General features: G+C 40.3%; 1 protein-coding gene across 1 annotated transcript in view; it reads right to left on the bottom strand.

Moving 5' to 3' along the window:
* Positions 1–1,414: 1,414 nt before the first annotated feature.
* The window catches only part of ACO1 (aconitase 1), a 36,230-nt gene continuing 16,602 nt past the window's right edge, over positions 1,415–21,042 (bottom strand). The window contains exons 5-21 of the mRNA XM_080638218.1: positions 20,163–20,232; positions 19,875–20,058; positions 17,816–17,955; positions 16,604–16,775; positions 16,037–16,137; positions 14,941–15,057; positions 13,487–13,646; positions 9,391–9,526; positions 8,806–8,890; positions 8,381–8,537; positions 7,702–7,826; positions 7,178–7,282; positions 6,346–6,488; positions 4,971–5,118; positions 4,448–4,570; positions 3,248–3,433; positions 1,415–2,034 (exon numbers count right to left, since the gene is read on the bottom strand). Of these exons, the coding sequence (XP_080494344.1) occupies positions 1,921–2,034; positions 3,248–3,433; positions 4,448–4,570; positions 4,971–5,118; positions 6,346–6,488; positions 7,178–7,282; positions 7,702–7,826; positions 8,381–8,537; positions 8,806–8,890; positions 9,391–9,526; positions 13,487–13,646; positions 14,941–15,057; positions 16,037–16,137; positions 16,604–16,775; positions 17,816–17,955; positions 19,875–20,058; positions 20,163–20,232 (2,266 nt within the window). The 3' untranslated portion in view covers positions 1,415–1,920. The remainder of the gene's footprint in view (positions 2,035–3,247; positions 3,434–4,447; positions 4,571–4,970; positions 5,119–6,345; positions 6,489–7,177; positions 7,283–7,701; positions 7,827–8,380; positions 8,538–8,805; positions 8,891–9,390; positions 9,527–13,486; positions 13,647–14,940; positions 15,058–16,036; positions 16,138–16,603; positions 16,776–17,815; positions 17,956–19,874; positions 20,059–20,162; positions 20,233–21,042) is intronic.

The raw sequence follows: 21,042 nt of genomic DNA, 5'->3' as shown, positions 1-21,042 counted from the left end.
TTGCATCTTTGTGGCCTTCATTCAGATATTTGTACACAAACAGTGGAGATGTCCCTAAGCCTTTTCTTCACCAGGCTAAGCAGTCCTAGTTCTCTCCCCTTGTTCTGAGAGATGCTCTGTGCAACATGTCTGTGAGCCTCTGCTGGATTTGCTAGAGATTTGCTGTTTGTTGTAATCAAGCACAAACGGCCAGTTGCAGGTACAGTGCAACCTCTAGCACCTCTGTAAGCCTCTTGACTTCTTTCAGAGCTATCCTCATTGTGTCTGGTTTTTTTTCAAGATACAGCTGGAGCTAACAGCAATAAAAATACATTAGGAGATTACTTTGAAAGAATTTCTTCACTGTTAATTGTTGTGAAAGTTCCTCTAAATACTAGATAGTGAAGAGTAAGAATTAGTACTGTAACTTTGTTTATCTCTGAGCAAGAGGACATTTGTTATTGCTGTAACTTGATTCATGTGGCATTATGGATTGGGCAGTCACTTCAATGAACACAGTGTAATCACCGGTAGCAAAGTGCCATGAAAAAGGATCTTGAAATTATGGTAGGTTGTCTTTTTGAGGACACAGAACAGAAGGAAGTACATCACAACAATATTCTGTTGGGTGTCCTGGGTTCAGTATACCTTCTCAGTAGCTGGTGCAGCACTGTGTTTTTGACTTTCAGCCTCGGAACAGTGCTGATAACACCGATGTTTTTAGTTACTGCTCAAATGTTTAGTCTGACCAAGGACTTTCTGAGCCTCATGCTCTGCCAGGGAGGATAGGAAGCCAGGAGGAAGCAGGGACAGGACACCTGACCCAAACTAGCCAAAGAGGTATTCCATACCACAGCACGTCATGTCTGGGATGTAACTGGGAGTTACCTGGAAGGGCACTCTCTGCTTGGTCGGGATCGTTCCGGCAGGTGGTATTGTGTTCTCTTCCCTTGTTGTTTCTCTTGTCATTATTGTTGGTGGTGGTAGCAGTGGTGATATGTGTTGTACCTTGGTTGCTGGGCTGTTCTTATCTTGGCCCGTGGGGGTTGCATTCTTTCGATTCTCCTCCCCATCCCTCCGGGAGGGAGGGGGGGGTGGGGGTGGAGGCTGCATGGCTGATTTGCCAACAGGGATTAAGCCACAACAGTTGGGTTACAGAAGACTGCCAGTATCTGACAGTATTTGTATTCATCTGGTCTCATGCAGATTATTTAATGAAAGAGGAATTAAAACATAAGAAGTCAAGACTCATACAACTCTGCTCCAACAGGGACAATGAGAAGAGCTTAAAAATCAAGGCTTTGTTCTGCATCTTGGTACTGAGGATAACATGACAAAAACCACCAAAATTTTTGAAAATAAATTTAATTTCATCTATTAGAAGTATTATCCCCAATAGGTCCATCTTTCCACAAAGGCTTAGATTTTAAACAAAGTTCACATTTTTTAAAATTAATAAACAGCTAAATAATTCATTTCAGTATTAGATTCAGATTCTGGTAAACTGAGTGAGAAAGCAAGTCAATATCAGGTAATCAGAAAGGAGTAACAACTTTTTTATATTGTCAGTTAATTTTTGGACCACTGATATAAGCATAGAACTTAAATTCAGAGACATACTAAATTGACCAAATATATGATATCAGCATATTATTTTCAACAGTTCCACATATTTGAGCAGTATTTTAATGACTTTTGCACTGTACTGTAATGTAAGTCAAGCCAACCACCATACAAAACAAATAATAAATGCTGTTTAATTGGGCATTTCCAGTTTCCTGATACATAGAATAACTCAGCATTGTAAACAAGCTTTCTAGTACAATCCACAAAAAACCTCTTCACTTTATGTTTCACACTTTCAAATTTATGATTACCGTCATTTTACTTTGCTCACCAGAAGCAGGCTTGTACCTGGACGTTTTTGCTTAAAATTTTAGATTAGGATGCCATTTTACGGATCATGTAGTTCAGAATGCCGCCATTGTGGAAGTAAGTAAGCTCCACATCAGTGTCAAATCTCATGATGGCATGAAAGGTTTTCCCAGTATCCAGCTGTTGGGAGCAAAGAAAGTCATTCAAGCAGGAAAACATTACACGTTACATGACATCATGGTAAAAGGACTATTACAATAGTTTTGACTTCTTAAGAAACTGTGATAGCTAAAGTAAAGGCACTAAGGCACTGTTTACTTTTTTAATACAGATATGAGTATTTCTTTCTACAGACTATAGCCAGCTGCTTAAGAGGAAAGTGGTTTAAAACAAACCGTAACTAACACGGTATGGACTCTCCTTGCATTGCATTTGCTGGCTCATTTAGATTTATTGTTGATATAAGCCTAGAGGCATGAAAGCTGAGCATCCTTTCAAGCAGTTATACCAATTCTTGATATTCTTCTAAGTGGTCATTCTTCTGGTTTATGTACAACAGCAATACTAATTTCATTAACTTCCCTATGGCCTAGCGTTTGGGAATCGGATTAGCACAGAGACAAGTGTATGAAGTGAATAAAGCCATTGTGTTTTACTAAAAAGTCCCTAGTCAGGTACTTCCAGATGAATGCACATTGTGCATTCATCTGCCAGTCTTCTGTGGCTGGTAAGCTGACCAGCTCTTTGTGATCTATATTTTGTCCATTTCAGGACAGTTAATGAGGCACATGTAAAAAACTACCATTAGAAACTAAACGAGGGAGATCACCTGCATTAAATAATGCAGTAAGTAGATTGTTTTGCTAACTGCAGTAAAAGACCAGACTAGCAGCAGCATGCTATTAGGTTAAGTCAGCTAGACAAAAAGTAGTCTTTCAAGTACAGAGCCTGAAGTTTAACTACCTTTCATGCTGGGTACTCTTTAGACTGCACTTTGAATGCTACAATGTGTACAATATTTTGTCAATTAAATTATCAATTAATTGTTTTCAATTCGTTTCAATAGATAGTTTAATTTATTTAAGACTTACAGTTCACTTTCCATTTTGCTTCAAACATTTAACAGACTGAAAAACTATAGTGGACTTGAATGACTGCTCCAAAATACAGGACTGCTTTGTGCTAAATAAAACAGTTTGGGCATGCTGCTTTTATATCCCATCACAGCAAATCCCTCTTAGAATAACCGTTTTAATCTTTCTGACCATCTCAATTCCCCCTCCCTCAAGCAAGAGAAAGTTACTGCCATATGAAAGCACACTGTTTGAAGAGACAGTTAATTCTGAGATAAATTACAGTGATTCAGAAAATTCAGCCCTTAGGTGTCTCATACCTTAATCTGGACATTCATCTGCGGTTTTAGTTTTTCAGGAATTATAATCGTGTAACGCTCCCGTCCAGTGAGTCCTAAAGTCCCTGCATCCTCTCCAGGCAAATACTGCAGAGGAATCACTCCCATCCCTACTAGGTTGCTCCGATGAATTCTCTCATAGCTTTCAGCAAGCACGGCCTTGACACCCTGGGAAATATACAACAGCTGTAGTTACCTTCATTGTTCAGGGTAGCCCTTCTGCACTCACAGGAAGGAAATTGGCACATTTGTGGTCCCCCTCCATTTCATTTATCAGCTACTGCTAGAGCTAGCAGGTTGGTCTGACAGTGGACTGTCTTGATTATATGTTAACATTCAAGCATTTTTAAAAGAAGTGTAATTGTCAAAAAATTCCATATGCTTTCTCAGGAATTGTGCAACTTCTTTAACACGTCTTATGTAGAACACCACTAGTCACCTCCATAACTCTTCCTAATTCAGGGCTGCCCTCCTACATTACAAGCTCCAGGATGCAGTTTAATTAATTTCTAAATTTTTACATGTTAATATGGTTAAGACAAAAAAATTACCACTGGATAAAACCCCCAAAGACTTACAGACAAATGTAATCTTAAACATCAACTCTTTCAAATCTTTGTTTAATAATACACTATTGCCTTTACAAATTCCACGCCCAGCAAGCTTGAATCAGAGTTCAGGCTGGTAAATAAAGGCAGGACAAGACAAAGAAAGAGACAGGTATTTCACCGTATGTGGATTTCTATTAGACTCCTATAACAATACTGCTAAGCATCCCTGCAATCTGCATGGTGAAGCCATGCCAAATCTCATTTTTACTAATACTACTTTTCTTATACATGTTCTATCTTCCCTGCGAAGTGAGTTGAAGGAGGCAGCTGGAAGCAGACCCAAGGTTTCCTGGCTTATGGCAAGCAGAAGAAAGAAACAGGCCTTTCTGGTGTAGCTTTTTGGATTTCTGGCTGAAGATCAGGCAAGGCTTCCAGTCTAATAAATATATTAATATTTAACTAGCTTTTTAACTGTGCTGTGGTGTTTGGAGACCGTTGAGATTTCACAACAGCTCTTGCTACCAAAAGTGAGAATGAGCTACCCAGGATGTTGGTCATAAGCTAAGTCTTCCTGACAAATTAATGCACTTTTAAAAACTGGCCTCCTCTTAAGTTTACTGTAGTCACTCACCAAGAGAAATGGTCCTTTGGCTGCCCAGTCTCTGGAACTTCCTGCACCATATTCTTTCCCAGCCAGCACAATCAGAGGATGGCCAGCCTGCTTGTATCTTTCTGCAGCATCAAATATGTCCAGCTGGAATGAAAATGCCAAACACTTACTTTCTGGGGGTAAAAGCACAGTTCCAGGGAAACAAAATAAAAAAAATCCCCACATGAACAGCTCAAGCCCACACTCTACACCAAGCAGCACTTTCAGGGTATTGACCATACAGTGCTTTGTGGCTTCGAGCCTGATCTCACTCCTAACACAAACCTGAGCTTTCCACTACCGCTTCCACAGTGGTTATACCCTCCACTGATATGCCTGATAGCACCACGTGTGACCCGCTTCCCTTGGTCAATGAAGCTCCTCTCCTCTCATTGGCTTTACTTTAAAGGTACTTAAGTAAATGACCCCAGTTGTAAGAAGGAAAGCCAGTACTAATCCACTCTATTGTCAATAAATCTCAGTTTTGATCAGCATGTGTACTTACAGTTTCCCCAGAAGGGAAATGGACAGTCTGAGGTCCTTGTTTATCAATAAATTTGTTCACCAAGCGAATGTTTGCAAATGTTCCTCTAGCCATGACAGCATCATTCCCTCTGCGGGAGCCATAAGAATTGAACTCTCGAGGAGTCAAGCTATTTAGGGAAAAGCAAACAAAGGAAAAAATGAAACTATGTTGGTTTTAGACTGAAGCACTCTCTGTGCTTTAAAAAAAGAAATGATTGGGTGTTTCTGAGGAAGGTATCTACACAGTTCCCATCATGGCATAATAACTCCTTGTTATTTATATTACCATAGCATACAGAACAAAGGTAGAGATACCACTGTGCTAAAACATCTAAAAGGCAGAGAGAGCCCCTGCTGCAAGTTAGAACTCCAGAAGAAAAAGTTCATTTGTAAACAGAGATACAGGAATGAGGGGACACTCCAGCCTAACCAGTAAACAAAAAGTGTACTGGAATGTGACGAAAAATTGGACTGTTTGCACTGGGCTACATCCAAACAGCAGCTATGACATACAACAGCTGCTTTGTAACGTCTGTAGGACAATTTAGATTTCAAAGTGACTGATAGCAGAAGGCCAAAGAGTCAAAAGCAGTTAAATTTCAGTAGATCACATTGTTCTAATAAATTTCCTCTCCAGAATTATAACGTCTAGTGAATTTTTTTTTCTTTTAATGAAGTCAGTGCTGTTCCTCAAAACACCACTGAAATTCTAAGAAGTGCTAAACCAGAGAATAGAAGTATCATATTATCTGTGAAGACCGAATAGGGCAACTCAGCAAGTCCCAGTCTTGCCTTACGTTGATCCCCTTGTTAAACTGACAGACTGGCCGTAGGAAAAGACAGCAGTTTGGACTCCAGCCACAATAGCTTTGCCAGTCTTTGCAGCTGGGCTGAAACCTAAACTTCAGGATGTTCTGTTGCTCCTGATAGCCTAGATCTATGAAATAGTTGCACATGCTAGAAGAAATTAGCATAAAACAAATTTTTGGCATTAAGGACCATGATCATTTTGCTTCTATCAGGGAGATAAATCTTGATTCCCTTATTCATGAATAGACTTACTGCAAAATCTAACCTGAAAATTATCTTTTTCCCTTCCCTCTCTCTAAAGGTCTACAGCTCTCCAGTGTTACAGATATGCACACTATATCCAAGTTCTTACACTTGATGAGAGCTGCTGAATGCAGCAGAGAAAAAAATGCTTTTCTTTATTCTTTTACATGTTCTCCAGGCATTTCTCAAGGTATAAAAGTATATGTGAACAGATAGCAGATACGTGAGCCTGTAACATGGTGCAGTAGCTGTGACTTGTTTCCTCTTCCCAATTTATAACATGATCAAGAAGTAGAGCTTACCCTCTGCTGGTCAAATAACGAGCTGCAGGACTATTTCTTGCTATATTCCCAGCTGGAGAAATGTGGTCCGTTGTCACAGAATCCCCAAAATTCAACAGGACATAAGCATTTTCAATTGTTTTCGGGGTCTGAAGAGCCAAAGTCTAAACCGTCATAAATACAAACAAGATGATTAAAGTACGACACAAAACTCCTTTATCTTTCTCAAAAGTGCAAACTGCAAAATAAAGTCTGCCTTTTTATGCAATTTGAAAGAAAGGAAAGATCCCAAAACTATTAAAAATTATTACATTCTTGAATAAAATACAATGTCCTGGTTGTCTGTCAGCAAGTTCACGGGTGAAGAAAACAGTTGAAGTAAAAACACCCCACATTAACTGAGGCTTCCTGTGGCATATGCATGCAAGTAGATAAAAACACAGGATTCCTAGACATCTGCATGCATTGAAATCTGCATTTTCTTTTAAATGGTATTGAAATAGCAATATGAACACTGAACTACTTGATGCAAAAGGCAGGCAGGCAGAATTGTGGGGCTTGTTTCCTGTCCTTTTCCCTAACTTGCTTTGTGACTATTTTGAACTATATAAACTTAAAAGGAAAATGAGACCTTTCAAAAGCCCTGAAGTGACTGAGAATCCTTACAATCTTCAAATTCACTCATGACTTTGTATTAAAATGAATGGAATAGCCTAATTCTAACATTTGAGAAGTAAGGCCTCAACAGGCTATGATGGATGCTCCCAGGCTCCTTTAAGTGGCTTTGCTTCACCTTTAACATTAGTCAAGGTAACACACTTTGGCTAGATTCAAAGGGAAAGCATGCGCATACCAGACCATCGAAGAAAGGTGGAGACTTGATATAAGTTGACTTGGGATTCCAAGTATATAGTTTATCTGAAGGAGCTTCTAAGGCGTTCCAAGATTCATTTACTGTCTGAAAAACAAACAAAAATATCCCTCTGATTTCTAAGTTTTCAGAAGCAACAGAATTACTTCAGAATCCAGGTAAAATTACAAATCTTATTTGTGAAGCTGGAATATCTCACTTTCTAGTATCAGCCTACTGTTTAAAACACATCATCTATATGTTACCTTAAAAAGAAAAAGTCATGAAGGAGCAATTTACAGGACACAACTGTCTGAAGACAGTTGGGAAGAGCCAATTAATTAACCAGAAGCCATTAAAAAGAAAAACCAAACAAACAACAAACCAAAACTTATTTGAATACTTGTAAGAACAGGAGCAACAGCAATAGAAGGAAAAGGTTCGTTTCATTATCAAGACCAGCTTATTTAACACATTCAGAATAGCATAGCACATCAATCAACCTACTGCCCAGGGGATTAATTCACCTCTGTTTTTTGGTAGACCTCCTTGAACATTCCAGGAATAACAAACTGACGCTCAACAGCCTGAATCTCATTTCTTGTTGGCCAGATATCTCTCAGGAAAATCTTCTTCCCCGAAGCATTTGTTCCTGTAGAAAATGGTATTATATTTTTTTCATAATTTTTTCATTTAAAAAAAGAATAAAAGTTTACTATGGTGTCCTTTCGTTGTGTGTTTCTTCTAATCTTCTCATGAGACACACTTTTTCACCTACAAGAGTCTGACAGAAGAGGGCCTCATAAACTTCATGATGCCTGTACATATACACCTTCTTTTGTCATTTCTGATGACCTTCCAGAATAATTTATAGAATAATTCAGGCTGGAAAGGATCACTGAGGGTTGTCTAGCTGCACTACCTGCTCAAACAAAGTCTGCTAGGTCAGTTAGCTCATGAGAGACTGTCACACCCAGATATAACCCAAAAGATGCCCCTGTGGAATTCAAATACTGGTCAGGCTTGGCTTCTCCCTTTCTCCATCATGCAGACTCCCTGTTGCTCTGTTTCTTAACAATTCTATGCTTTCTATCCCAGACATACTCAGATATTTGAAGCGTCTTCCTGGGACAAATATTTCTGAAGAGCTTAATTCCAACCAGTTTAGTTTATAAGCTGTGGAAAGAAGCATCCTGACACTCTTACCCAAACACTCTTTCTCAAAGTCGATCCGGATAGTCCCTGCAATTGCATAGGCTATCACCAGCGGTGGGGAAGCCAGGTAGTTAGCACGGGTGTTGGGATGGACACGCCCTTCGAAATTCCTATTGCCGGACAACACACCCACCGCTACTAGGTCTCCCTGTAAGACACAATTTGAGACAACAGTATCTGAGGTGCTTGCAGACTTTGTCCACCAGCAGGTCTGTAGAGCTGTGCCATGGTGCAGCATCAATGACTGGACAGTCGTAGAACTGTCTCCTTCCAAACAATTCCAAAGCACTTCTCACAAAAAAGAGAATACAGACTTCACACACATGTATATTACTTTGCATAGTATAACACACCTCAGAACTGCACACAACAGAGAACAGCTTACCTAAATAAGCTGAACAGGAAAAACTGCATACCTGCGTAATCGCCTGGACAACAGGCTCTGGTAGGGGTCCACTATTGCCAATACATGTCATACAGCCATAACCCACTACATCAAACCTAGACAGAGCATAAAAATCATTAGTGAACAAAAAGCTATTTTGGAGCAAGCAACCCCTTAGCAGTTGGCTAGGGTTACTTTTAGAAGATGTACTGCTTTAGTAAGTGAATTGCTGCCAAAACCAGCATTTTTTAAAGTGCTCAATTTTTATCATTGGAGTGACTGTCCATGCATGCAGAATAAATAGCTAGGAAATGTGTCATCTAGCAAGATGAACAACAGTATAGGATCATTTATGTTATTTTAAAACCATTAATCTCAAAAAATAGCCCATTCTCCTGCTTAGGAACATGAGCCTTCAGAAGCTACAGCAGGCATGAGGCCCTCTCCTTTGCTGGTGCAGTCATCCAGCCAACAGCAATGCACTAACTCAGGCAGGATCATGCTGTAGAGTACCTGCCATATCCTTCAAGCTGTACAGAGAAATACTTTTCTATAGCTTGTTGTCAATGCTTTTAGTTAAGCAGCCATAGGACAGCAGTAAGAAAACCATTCTTACCCTAGTTGGGAAAGGTAACTCATAACTCCACTCTCCCTCAGATAGTAAGTGACAACCCCGCTTCCTGGGGACAGGCTAGTTTTAATGTATGGCTTCACTGTCAAACCAGCTTCAACAGCTTTCTTAGCAAGCAATCCTGAAAAAATGCAAAGGAGAGTTGCAGTTTTCCTGGAAATAGACAGTCTTGTGGATCAGGAGGTTAAAGGAAGTACCATTAAATAACTGGAAAATAGAAAAAGGCTCCATTTCCAGCAATAAAATAGTACAGTGAGCCAAAAGCACCAATCCCAGAATAACCAGCTCCAGTGCTCATCTGAACTGTTGAACCAGCCTGCAATTTCTGCTCCATGGGAAAGCAGCTGGGAATTGCATTCAACAAGATGCACTATCACTCGGACAGCATGTAGACATTCAAAACTCAGGACACTATTCGTAAGACAAATGTCTGACAATAAAATGCACTGAAGAGTTGTTAACTTCCCACTTATGCTGGTCTAGTGACTCAAGTGCTGAAGTAACTGCCAACATATGATCTCCTGCCCTCAGAAGCAGATGGCTCCGAGAGCACCAACTCTGACCTCTGTCACAAACAAACTATCTCATGATCTACAGCTTGTTGCAGGAGTGCTGTTTTAGCAACCTTGGATTTGTAACACATACAGAGATGCAATACAGCGTATGTGACCAGAAACACATTTATCCTGGATTTCTACCTTTCAAACAAATTGTCCATACACACATAAGTGTTCAGAAAATAAGCTCCCTCCAGCCCTTTCCCAGGACGGACACAAAAGAAGCCACAGTTAAGCAAAACTTCACATTCTCATGCCTCATTCTCCCTCACACATCCACTTAGATAAGAAAATACACAGAAGCTCTGCTTTGATCCAACATGATCTCCAATAAGAAGAAATCAGACCGCTTTGTCTTTGCCAGCTGTTTGGCAGCTGTGTTAGACATAATCTGGAGATCTCCACTTGTAAGTGGTCTGTTATAAAAGGCCTACATCGATAGATTTGGAGGCCTAAAGGTAGATATATTAATTTAAAAAAAACATTCTACTGCCGAAACTGCTGAGGCTCCTTAGCTGCCAGAGGGAGCTGTGGAAACTGAAGCTCTTAGAAACCGCTGGAAAATGTGACCATGAACAAATGATCATCCCAGGCCATCCCAGCCTGTCTGAAAGTGTTCGCTTCTGTTTTCCTGCCAATACCAGTTCTGAAAAGAATGCAAAGTCAAACTCTAAAAATTGGCAAGTAAATACCAGAATTTAAGTTGCAACACCACCTTTGTCCAACACAGATTAGGCTGTTAAGGCTACTTCAGCATACACTAACTATTCCCACAGATACACAACCCCTGCACATCATTTAGTACACAGGATACACAGTGGCAGTTTGAAACAACTATTCCTATTTGGAATTTCTTTCACCTTGGTTACTTAGTGTGAGATCACTGTATGTTTTATTTACTTTCATTTCAAACTACTCTGAAAGCTAAATTAACATGTTTCCTGTGGGTATCTTGGAGGTTCTCAACACTGTAGTGTACAAACAGTTGCTGGAGACTGCCAATTACTTTTTCTCTGCTTGTCAAGGTCAAAGCACAAGCACTGCTATTCCAAAAGGCAGCAAAGGCGTGAGTACCCACTAGATCTCAGTGCATATGCTAAGATATTAGAACTATGCTAAAATCTACTACATTTTTCAGGCTGCTTTGCATTAAGTAGTAGTCAATGTGTTCAAAGTACCTACTTTACTTGTATCTTGAAGAACATTCTACAATTTTAAAACCTGGCTATTAAGCTGCAAGATCAGCAGCCCCACTGTCACAAAGTGACATTAGCCTGGGAGCCGTGCGTGGCACAATTGCAGCATACACCCACCTACAACTAAGGGAATGAGAGCGAGCAAAGAGACTCTGTGTGGAGAAAACCTACTTCTTGATCTTTGGAGTAAAGAAATGCAGCTCTACTTCTGTGATCACGATCAGGACAGAACTAAGGAAAGAAGCATGCTGATTTGGATGTTCTGTCAAGGACAAGTGAATTGGGAGACTTTGTTCAATTCTGTTCTTCTTGAAGGCTTAAAGAATACAGCTGATCTCTCCTCCACTTCCTTTTCCCACATCCTGGTTAAGGATAGGCTTTGACATGTTGCTAGGAATTAAAGACCTTTTGTACCTGGGGAGGGGTGAGCTGCCAATACTGTACAGTACCCAAAGAAAGATTCTAGCCCAAGAACAGGTGACAAATACCACATCAATAAACTAGACACGAAGTGATTTTTGTGAGAGGCTGTCCACAAACCCAGTATCTTCCCAGCACCACAAAGGAACAAACAAGACAAATTATGTGACTTCAGCCAGTAAGTAATCCTCTCTGGTCAAGGGCCCTTGCACTGCTCACTGTATACTCCTTCCAGCCTTTGTAGAAAATAAGCCTCCATCATACAAACAGTCTGACAGACCAGGAATTGCAGAACCACAGAACGGTTGAGGCTAGAAGGATCCACCAGCAGTCATTTAGTCCACCCTCCCTGCTCAATCAGGGTCACCTAGAGTACTCAGGATTGTGCCCAGACAGCTCTTGAATATCCCCAGGGAGGGAGACTCCACAGCCTCTCTCTGGGCAGGCTATTCCAATGCTCAGTCATCCTCATCTTCCTCATGTTCAGGTGGAACTTCCTGTGCTTTTATTTACACCTTTTGCCTCTCGTCGAATCATCGGGTACCACCGAGTCTGGCCCCATCCTCTTGGCACCCTCCCTTCAAATACTTACACACTTATCAGGTCACCTCCTGAGTATTATCACAGTATTCTCTTCTCTAGGCTGAACAGGCCCAGCTGCCTCAGCCATTCCCCCTAGGAAAGATGCTCTAGATCTTTAACCATTCTAGCAGCCCTTCACTGGACTTGCTCCAGGAGTTCCATGTTTCTTTTGTACAGAGCCCAGAACTGGACACAGTACAGGTGAGGCTACACCAGGGCTGATCAGAAAGGGAGGATCACCTGCCTTGACCTGCTGGCAATGCTCTTCCTAAGTCAGTCCAGGATATCATTTGCATTTGTGGCCATAGGGGTACACTGCTGGTTCATGGACAACTTGTCCACCATGACCCCTAATTCCCTCTCCACAGAGCTGTTTTTCAGCATTCAGCCCCTAGCCTGTACTGGTGCATGGGGTTATTCCTCTCCAGGTGCAGCACTCTGCACCTGCCTTTACTGAATTTCAACAGGTTCCTCTTTGCCCATGTCTTCAGCCTGTCCAGATCCTTATGAATAACAGCACAGCACTATGGAGTATCAGCCACTCCTTCTACTTTGTATCACCAGCAAACTTGCTGATGAGGCCCTCTATCCTATCATGCAAGTCACTGATTAACAGTAAGCCCTAATGCGGTGATGACCTTAAAGTGACAGATAGGGTCTATGCATATGTTTGTGACAGAAATAAATATGTGAGCATGTAAACAAGCACTGGGAAAGATGGCTGAACTGGTGTAGTATAGACTGAATCCTTTGAGCTGACTCTTTTAATTCATATTTTGTTGCCAGAAGTACACATTCGGAATGAGAAATTTTCTGCCCAGATGAGCCAGGCCAAAAATGAACAACCTCCTGATCTGAAATTTAACACACTCAGACTAATTGTACTCATCCTCCCCTATTAACAACTCAATACACCTCTAGCAAAACATGTGCTTTGTACTCTGCTGCTAGGTCACAGCACCTTCAGACTTCAATTCATAGACTGTTTTTCACTGTCCCTCTTCTTGTGGCTCTGACTTTCAATAGCCTCTTCTCAGGTCTATACAGCTTCTTTACATTTGAACAAGTGTCAGAGGTGCCAGTTAATTCAGTTCCAGCTTGCCCCATGGAGAAGACAGTGCAAGAAGTATACATTTTCTACAACCCACATTTCTAGCTACAATTTCCAGAATTCATTCTGCTACCCTTAGGGACAAAGTTCAGTTTTAGCACTTCAAAAAACAAACAGCACTGTGCAGGCAGAATTACATCAATATTGTATTTGTCTTTAGGACACACAGCCAGAGCCATAAAGAAACTACTGCACATTTAAGGAAATAAGCTTACCTGCTCCCAGCATAACTGAGGGATTACTGGTGTTTGTACAGCTTGTAATGGCAGCAATCACTACCGAACCATGAGCGAGCTCAAAGTCACAGCCCTCAAAATTGAATTTGACTATGCTGTTGTGTTGATCTGCGGCAATTTGAAATCCCTTAAATCCTTGCTGTAAGAAAAGAAAGTAAGAATCAAAAGGATGTGGTTAATATTAGTATTTTGACTGGATATTAGTATGAGCTGGGAACTTCACAAATGAGAAGCATCTGTCAATCACATCCATGCTTGCACTTTTAGGTCTGGTGGTGAAGGCTTGCATTTCTCAACAGTCAAATTGGTGGTCAAAAATTATTTTTCTAGGGTCTATCCTATTCTCTGTTTACTGGTAAAAGAGGCAGCTTTCGCAGGAAAATGTATTTGTGTTTTCTTCCTGCATGAACATATCCTTTTCCACATTGCTCAGATGCTCCTTGCTCACAGATGCTCCAGATTCCTGACCACATACAGTCTTGTGACACAACCTAGTCCCGAGACTTTAGACATAATACGTAAGATTTTTTAAGGCATGAATATCAAACAGTTGAAACTTATACTAAGAGGTCACTTAAGAAGCAAAAGCCTGACAGTTGAAAAAACACCAAAACAACCCAAACCCAAAACAAAACCCACAAACCAAAACTGAAGAGCCAGAAAGCACTGTTCATGACATGAAAAATTACACTTATAGATCTGAAAGCACAAGGTCATTAAATGGAGTTTGGAACATGTATCAAAACAAGAATTATTAGGAATTGCTTATTTTGATTCACATCACTAGATTTCTGTACTGCCCTTATCAAGGCCAGTTACTGTATTAAGTAAGGATTCAAACTGATTTTGGAAACTCAAGTGTCTGGGTATATTAATTAAAATTAAAATCTTACTCTTCTTTCAATGACTGGATGATGTAGGCAGAAGTCTTTTTTTCTATCTTTACCGCCACCATCAAACAGCCACAGACACACATGCAGTTCTCATCTGATAAAAGATTGAGTACTGACTGCAAAACTACGTTGTGGAGCTCACGGCATAACCTGCTTGGAAAGACGATCTGGGTAGTTAGCACAGAGCTCACTGCATAGCTGCTTCTAACAATACCCACCATGGTCCACCCTAACAATACTCACCAAGGCTAGTTCATAAATCCCTAGTGTATAACAAAACCATATTAGGCCTAAGACTGATCTAAAATCAGAAAGAACTACCATTTCAAAAGGACACAAACAACTTCCTATAAGGGAAGCATCAACCAAATTTAAACTACCCATTGTTGATGTAATCTTTGAAACTGTATTCAGACATCCTCATGTACTTTCCATATGCAAATAAACAACACAGAAGTCTACCAGAATGTAGCTCCTGAACACTGAACAACTTCGAGAAACATGCATGAGCTTATACGCTCAAAGGTTCCCAGTCTCTACCTTGGCTCCCAGGCAAGTTTCAAAGTCCTTCTTCATATCCGAAACAGCAACTTTGTCCTGAGGTCTTTTTGGTCCACTGCAGCAAGGCACAACAGTATGGAGATCCAACTCAACAACCTATTCAGTAAGGGGAACAGAGAATGATTCAGCACTCCATGACAAGTTAAAGCCAGTTAAGCCACACGTATGGTTACCTCTGCTGTTGAACGAGGGCTATGTCTGCACATCTTTATGTTTGTTTGCAGAAATTAAAGACACATAAGAAAAGAAACTACTTTTAAACCCTGCCAGCTCCCAGGTATGGCTCCCAGAAGTACCCTAGTTGTTTAAAACCCAATGTGTGACTAAAGCAAGTAAACAATATAAACGATTTTAAGAATTATGTCCTTTCACAGCAGGGTCCTGTTCAGAAAACAATGATGTGAAGAAATCCTGGTATGGCATAAACCAAAGCAGACTATTCATCTTGGCCTTGGGGAGAATGTTCAGTCTATTATGAAATAGAGATTATCATAATTTCCTGTTCCTCACAAATTTTTCAACTTTGTTGCTGCATCTTCCTTCCTATATTTACTAAAGTTTTTGAATAATCTTGCAAACTTTAACATAAGTTACAAGGTAAATTCTTACTGTAAAGAAAACCAGGAATATTCTTGATTTTCCTGGACACTGAGTAAGATCTTGATTTTTTTGCACACAGAATAATTTTTTGTGGTCTGCAGTTACCACACAGTGCTTCTAAGTGTCCTGATTCACACAACAAAATAAGTTACTGAAGAGTAAAACTGGGACAAAGCTTACACAGACAACATCCACACTATTTTCATAGCTCTGAGTCTGGACTGGATTTCCCAAAACTACATGGATCAAATTGCAGAATCTGCACTAGCCAGAGCTCAACTGAAAGACAATCTATACCTATGCCAGAGCTTCCATGAGAGCCAGCTGACTCATTCGACTGGGCCCCAAGTTGTGTGGACCAAGCCAATAAAGAGTTCCATATCTATTTCTGATTTTCTGCGAAAAACAGGCAATTGTCACATTAAAACAGGTCAGAGCATGAAGCAAGGAGGCAGAAGACAGAGTAGTTTCTAACCTGTGTGAAGTTTGGGTCCTGAGAGGAGTTCTTGAAATCTCTTAGCATTCCCACAGCCTCAAGATACTTTTTTGTGCACAGAACTTTCTCTTTATCACGACCTAAGATGAAAGACAGATATAGCAAAACCAAAACACAAATGAAACTGAGGAACTACCATGTGACAGAAAAATTAAAAAATTGCGTAACAAGCTATTTCACTGTTCACACTGTACACTGCTTTACAAAACCCTTTGGGCACAAACATTAGAAACTCACTAGAAATAAAGCGACTGAACAGACTTAGTGGCTTTTGCAGAACAAAAACTTGGGTTCTTGTTTTCTTTCATCTGGACAAGCTAAGTTTGGGTGGGTCTAAACAGGCAGTCAGATGCAAAACAGTCTAAAACTTGTCTCTTCCTAAAAAACATGGACCCTAAAAGCAAGAAACGGACTGCATAAGCAAGCATGGATGAAAAAAAGCACTTAAGCTCCACCTGATTCAACCCATTGCTGACTACACCATATAGACCTAGAGTCCTTGCATTCAACTACACCTTTAACCCATGGTTATCTTCTTACACTCACCAGTTTGTATCAGGTACCCAATGCTGGTATCATCCACTGGGAAAAAGGCAGCTGTTGCTCCATACTCGGGACACATATTGGCAATGGTGGCTCGGTCAGCAATTGACAGCTGGGCTACACCAGGACCAAAAAACTCCACGAATTTACCCACGACTCCAACTTGGCGAAGGTGCTGTTATAAAAATACAGCATCTGTGTCATTGCTAGGTGCCAAATGACCTGAGCATGCATGTTACGAAATCCAGATTCCAACTTCAGAGAAACCTTTTTCAAAGGTTTCTACAGCCATTGGAAACCAGGAAGCTTTGGTATACTAAATCACAAAGATGATGACACAGAGATGTAAAGTTTTAATAATAATGTACAAGACAGGGACTTATTCCTTATAAACTTGCTCTTCCTCTCATTTAAGCTAGAGTCTGTCTTAGAAAAACTATTTTTTTCAATATGATGTTCTAAGGAGAAGAGAACAATGTGGGGTCTTTAGCCAGCAAACCCAGGAAGATGAGGCTAAAGGAAGAAATAACTGCACAAGTACACAAATCAAACTGCAAAGAACTGAAAACACACAACATCTGGATCAACTCATAAAAAAAAACAAACCAACCCAAAACGCTGGTTTTCCCCATTGGGAGGTTCTCTCTAGAGACCTCATGTTCATCTCATGATGAACACGTGTACCGAATTTCTGACCACCACCAACATTAATGCTGACCCAGTAATGCTTTTAATTCAGTCACAGTCCACACAGTGAATAAACATATCATGAACACATGACACGTGAACAAAACAGCTGCAGATCAAAGAAATCAGACTGCAGCGCTGTCTGTTTTCAAGTTTTACGTTGCTTTAAGTGAGGACTTCAAAAAAGACAGTCATTGTGGGCTTTTTTGAGGCAGTAGAGAAACAAGATCCTTTTACAAGTAGTGTGCTCCAAAACAGGTCTGCACATGAGGACTTGAACAACTCATGAGATACCAGCTCTCTGTTCTATTTTGTCTGGCTTCTGAGAATCAGGTTTGTCTAGCAAAGCTGCGATTGTCCTTAGGCACCTGATTCCGACCCACAAAAAGTGATAAAGCTTAAAGAAAAGTCCAAAATAACTACATGAAAGCACACACAGGGCTCCTTAGCATGCAGTACAGTGGCTCTGTCATACAGAATACACACAGCTTCCAGCAGTAATGACAAAGCAGAAATCACCTTAATTACCTTGGTAATGGTGAGCACAATGTCAGTGGACGTTACCAGTGGCTGAGGGTTACCTAGCAGCTTATAGCCAACCACCTCAGGAAGCACCATGCTGATCGGCTGGCCCAACATCACTGCTTCTGCTTCAATGCCACCGACACCTGTACACAACAGAAGTATACAATCCAACTACTGAGTTAGTAATATATCAAATATATACCCACAAAGTACAATTAACTGATAATGATTCAATTTAAAGCGTGAAAGGGGAGAGAAGGCAGACAATCAGAGGGCTGAAACTTTTGCTTAAGTGGCACTCCTCATCTTGCTTCAGTTTCTGCAAGGTTTGGCTTTTTAATTTCTTTCCATTTCATACTTTCATCCTTGCTCCTCAGCCATTAGCTAGGATATTGGGTAATTCTAAGTAACTTACTCCGAGTATGTTTCACTTTTACAGTAACAGATATAGAAGTTTTATTTAACAACTTAAGCATTCAATGCATAACCAAAGACATGCAATTGAATGTGTTGTGCTGTGAAACGTGTGCAGACCATGACTGCTGATAACCAAGCAAAAATTTAAAAACTTATTTTAAAGGCAAGAAAGATTAGAGTCAAAAGCACAGACTATTCTAAAGAATACTAACAGAAAAGGTACTTGTTAAGATAGGAATACCTTCCTTATACCTATTAAGTTTCAACCAGGCTTGGGCACGTGCAGGCGGGAATCTCTGTGTAAGCACCCTTCAGTACTAGAGGAATGCAAATCAAATGACTACTTCATTTTGCTAATTTAACAGAGTAAAGTTTAATTTAATAAACACAATGCATAAAGTATTTGTACATATCTATTTCAATAGGACTCCTATCACCTTGTCACAGGAAGATAGAAAGCTCAACTAAAGTATTTGCTACCATACATGGGATGACTGCAAATACTTTAATTTCATACCTCTTTATTTAGTCAATAATTCAAACACTACAGTTTCCCACAACAAGCAGAAAAGAATTACTTGTATTTATTACTGTAACAAGTATTCTGAAGACTACTGGTATCAGAATATGCTTCATAGTGCTGTTTTTCACAATAGCCTCTCTAGCCATATTTAACTCACTCAGATTCAACTTTAAGCATTTTAAATCTAATAGAGTATCTGAAGTACTTTTAGATAAGGAAACACTCTGAAAGTAGCTGCGACTAAGGGAAGAAATGGATGTTCACTGATGCTTCATCTCTTTTGCTTTCCCAAACAACTATGATGCTTCCAGAAGTCTAAATTAATATTTTTCTTGCCTGCTTCCTGGTGACTTAAATGCAGAATAAAGAAAAATATAAAAGAAAAAAACCCAAACCAACAAACGAAACAACACATGCACCAGAAATCAGCTAAGGCTGTTACGAGAACAGGGACCTTAGTTACAAAGTCTGAAATGACTGTAAGAAACCTTATCAGGTTCTTTGAATTTGGGGTCAGTCTGTGAACTGTGTCTGAGATAACTTTTTTCTTCATAGCAGGCCATACAGAGACATCTGTGACCAAACCACTGTCGATAACACGTCAATGTTTTAGCTATTGCTGAGCTGTGCTTATGCAGTGTCAAGCTCTTTTCTGTTTTGCCACTCTGCTCCTCAGCAGGTAAGCTGGGGTGGACAAGACATTGGGAAGGGACACAGCCAGGACAGCTGACCCAAACTGAATACTCCATGCCATGCAACATCATGTTCACTCAGCATTAAAACTGGAAGGCAGTGAGTAGGGGAATTTTTCCAAAGTAGCTGTTGCACAGGGACTGGCTGAGCTTTGGTGTGCTGATGGGACGTGGTTACTGATTGTTTTTGCATCATTTGCTCTCATTTCCTTCCCCTGTGCCCTCCTCCTTCACTTACTAAACTGTCTTTATCTTGACCCATGATTTTCCTCTTGCATTTGCCCTTCTGATTCTCTACACTTATCCTGATGGCAGGAGAAGTTTGTGAGCAGCTGGGTGGAGGGTAACCCTGCCAGCCAGGGTCATCTTGCCAGTCTGAAACACAGCTTAGTCAGACAACAGATTGTTCATGATACGCTACTGCACATACCCCAGCCAAGCACTCCCAAGCCATCTATCATGGTGGTGTGCGAGTCAGTGCCCACCACACTGTCTGGATAGTAGTAGCCATCCTGATCCATTACCACTCTTGCCAAGTACTCCAAGTTCACTTGGTGGATGATCCCAGAGCCCGGTGGAATAATTCTCAAGTTTTTAAAAGCCTGAGAGCCCCACTGAAACAGAAAGAATTGGAATAAACAATTTTCAATGCACATGAGCACTGGAAGAGGTTTTGTACACTGCACTGTTCTCCATGCAAATAGGATTCTTTTAGTACCTTTAAGAATTCAAATCTTTCTTTGTTTCTTTCAAATTCCAGGTCCTGATTTTTTTGCAAGCTGTCTGATCTGCAAGTGAAAATAATCTGCTGTCAGAACCAAGAGTATCCATCTGAAATTTATGTCTGGTCAGATATACCCAAAGGTTGAAAGAACAGAATTATTAGCTAATGTTAACGCTGATCAAGCTCATATTTTTAATCTCACTGCAGCTGTAAACTGCAGGCAGCCAATGACAAAGACTTAAGAAATCTTAAGAGATAATAACTGATGCCTGGTTCAAATGTGAGTGCTAGTCTGCATATTACACACGTGGCAGGCCTAGAACTTGTAGCCTGAGAAAAGCTACACTACATGTTAGAGCAATATGAAATTTGTAACACTAAATCAGTAGCAATCCGCAAAGCAGTAACGGGAACCAAAACCCAACTGCCCTGCAAATTTATTTTAGAAGAGGTTATCACTCATGATAGAGTGCTGCCTGAAGCCCTTGTGTTTCAAAGCAGAAAGAGCTAACAAACTTTTCACTTGAAACAGGTGACTAACTTGAGCCTAGAGTTTGAAAGAACAGAAGCATAGGGCTGGCCAATGTTCTTGATGTATACAGCCTTAGAGAAATAAGATGAGGCTGTGACAAAAAGTAGTTATTAGCAGAAAGTTATCTAAGTGAAGCCCTGGATACTACTGATAATATAAAATGAACGGTATTAAAACAAGACAGAAAAAGAAACGTAATAGTTTATTTTGCCCCATGGTAAAGATGAAATACCTTATTCACAAAGAAATACACTGTTTTCCAAAGACTGTAAAAATGACATGATGCAAATTAAAAAGATGGAAGTTTAGGTTTCTAGTTCAATAGATGAGTGCTAGAACACC

This window comes from Psittacula echo (genome assembly GCF_963264785.1).
Source record: "Psittacula echo genome assembly, chromosome: Z".
NCBI lineage: Eukaryota > Metazoa > Chordata > Aves > Psittaciformes > Psittacidae > Psittacula > Psittacula echo.
Note: the sequence above shows the minus strand (reverse complement) of the source record. Positions and strands in the feature narration are given on the sequence as shown.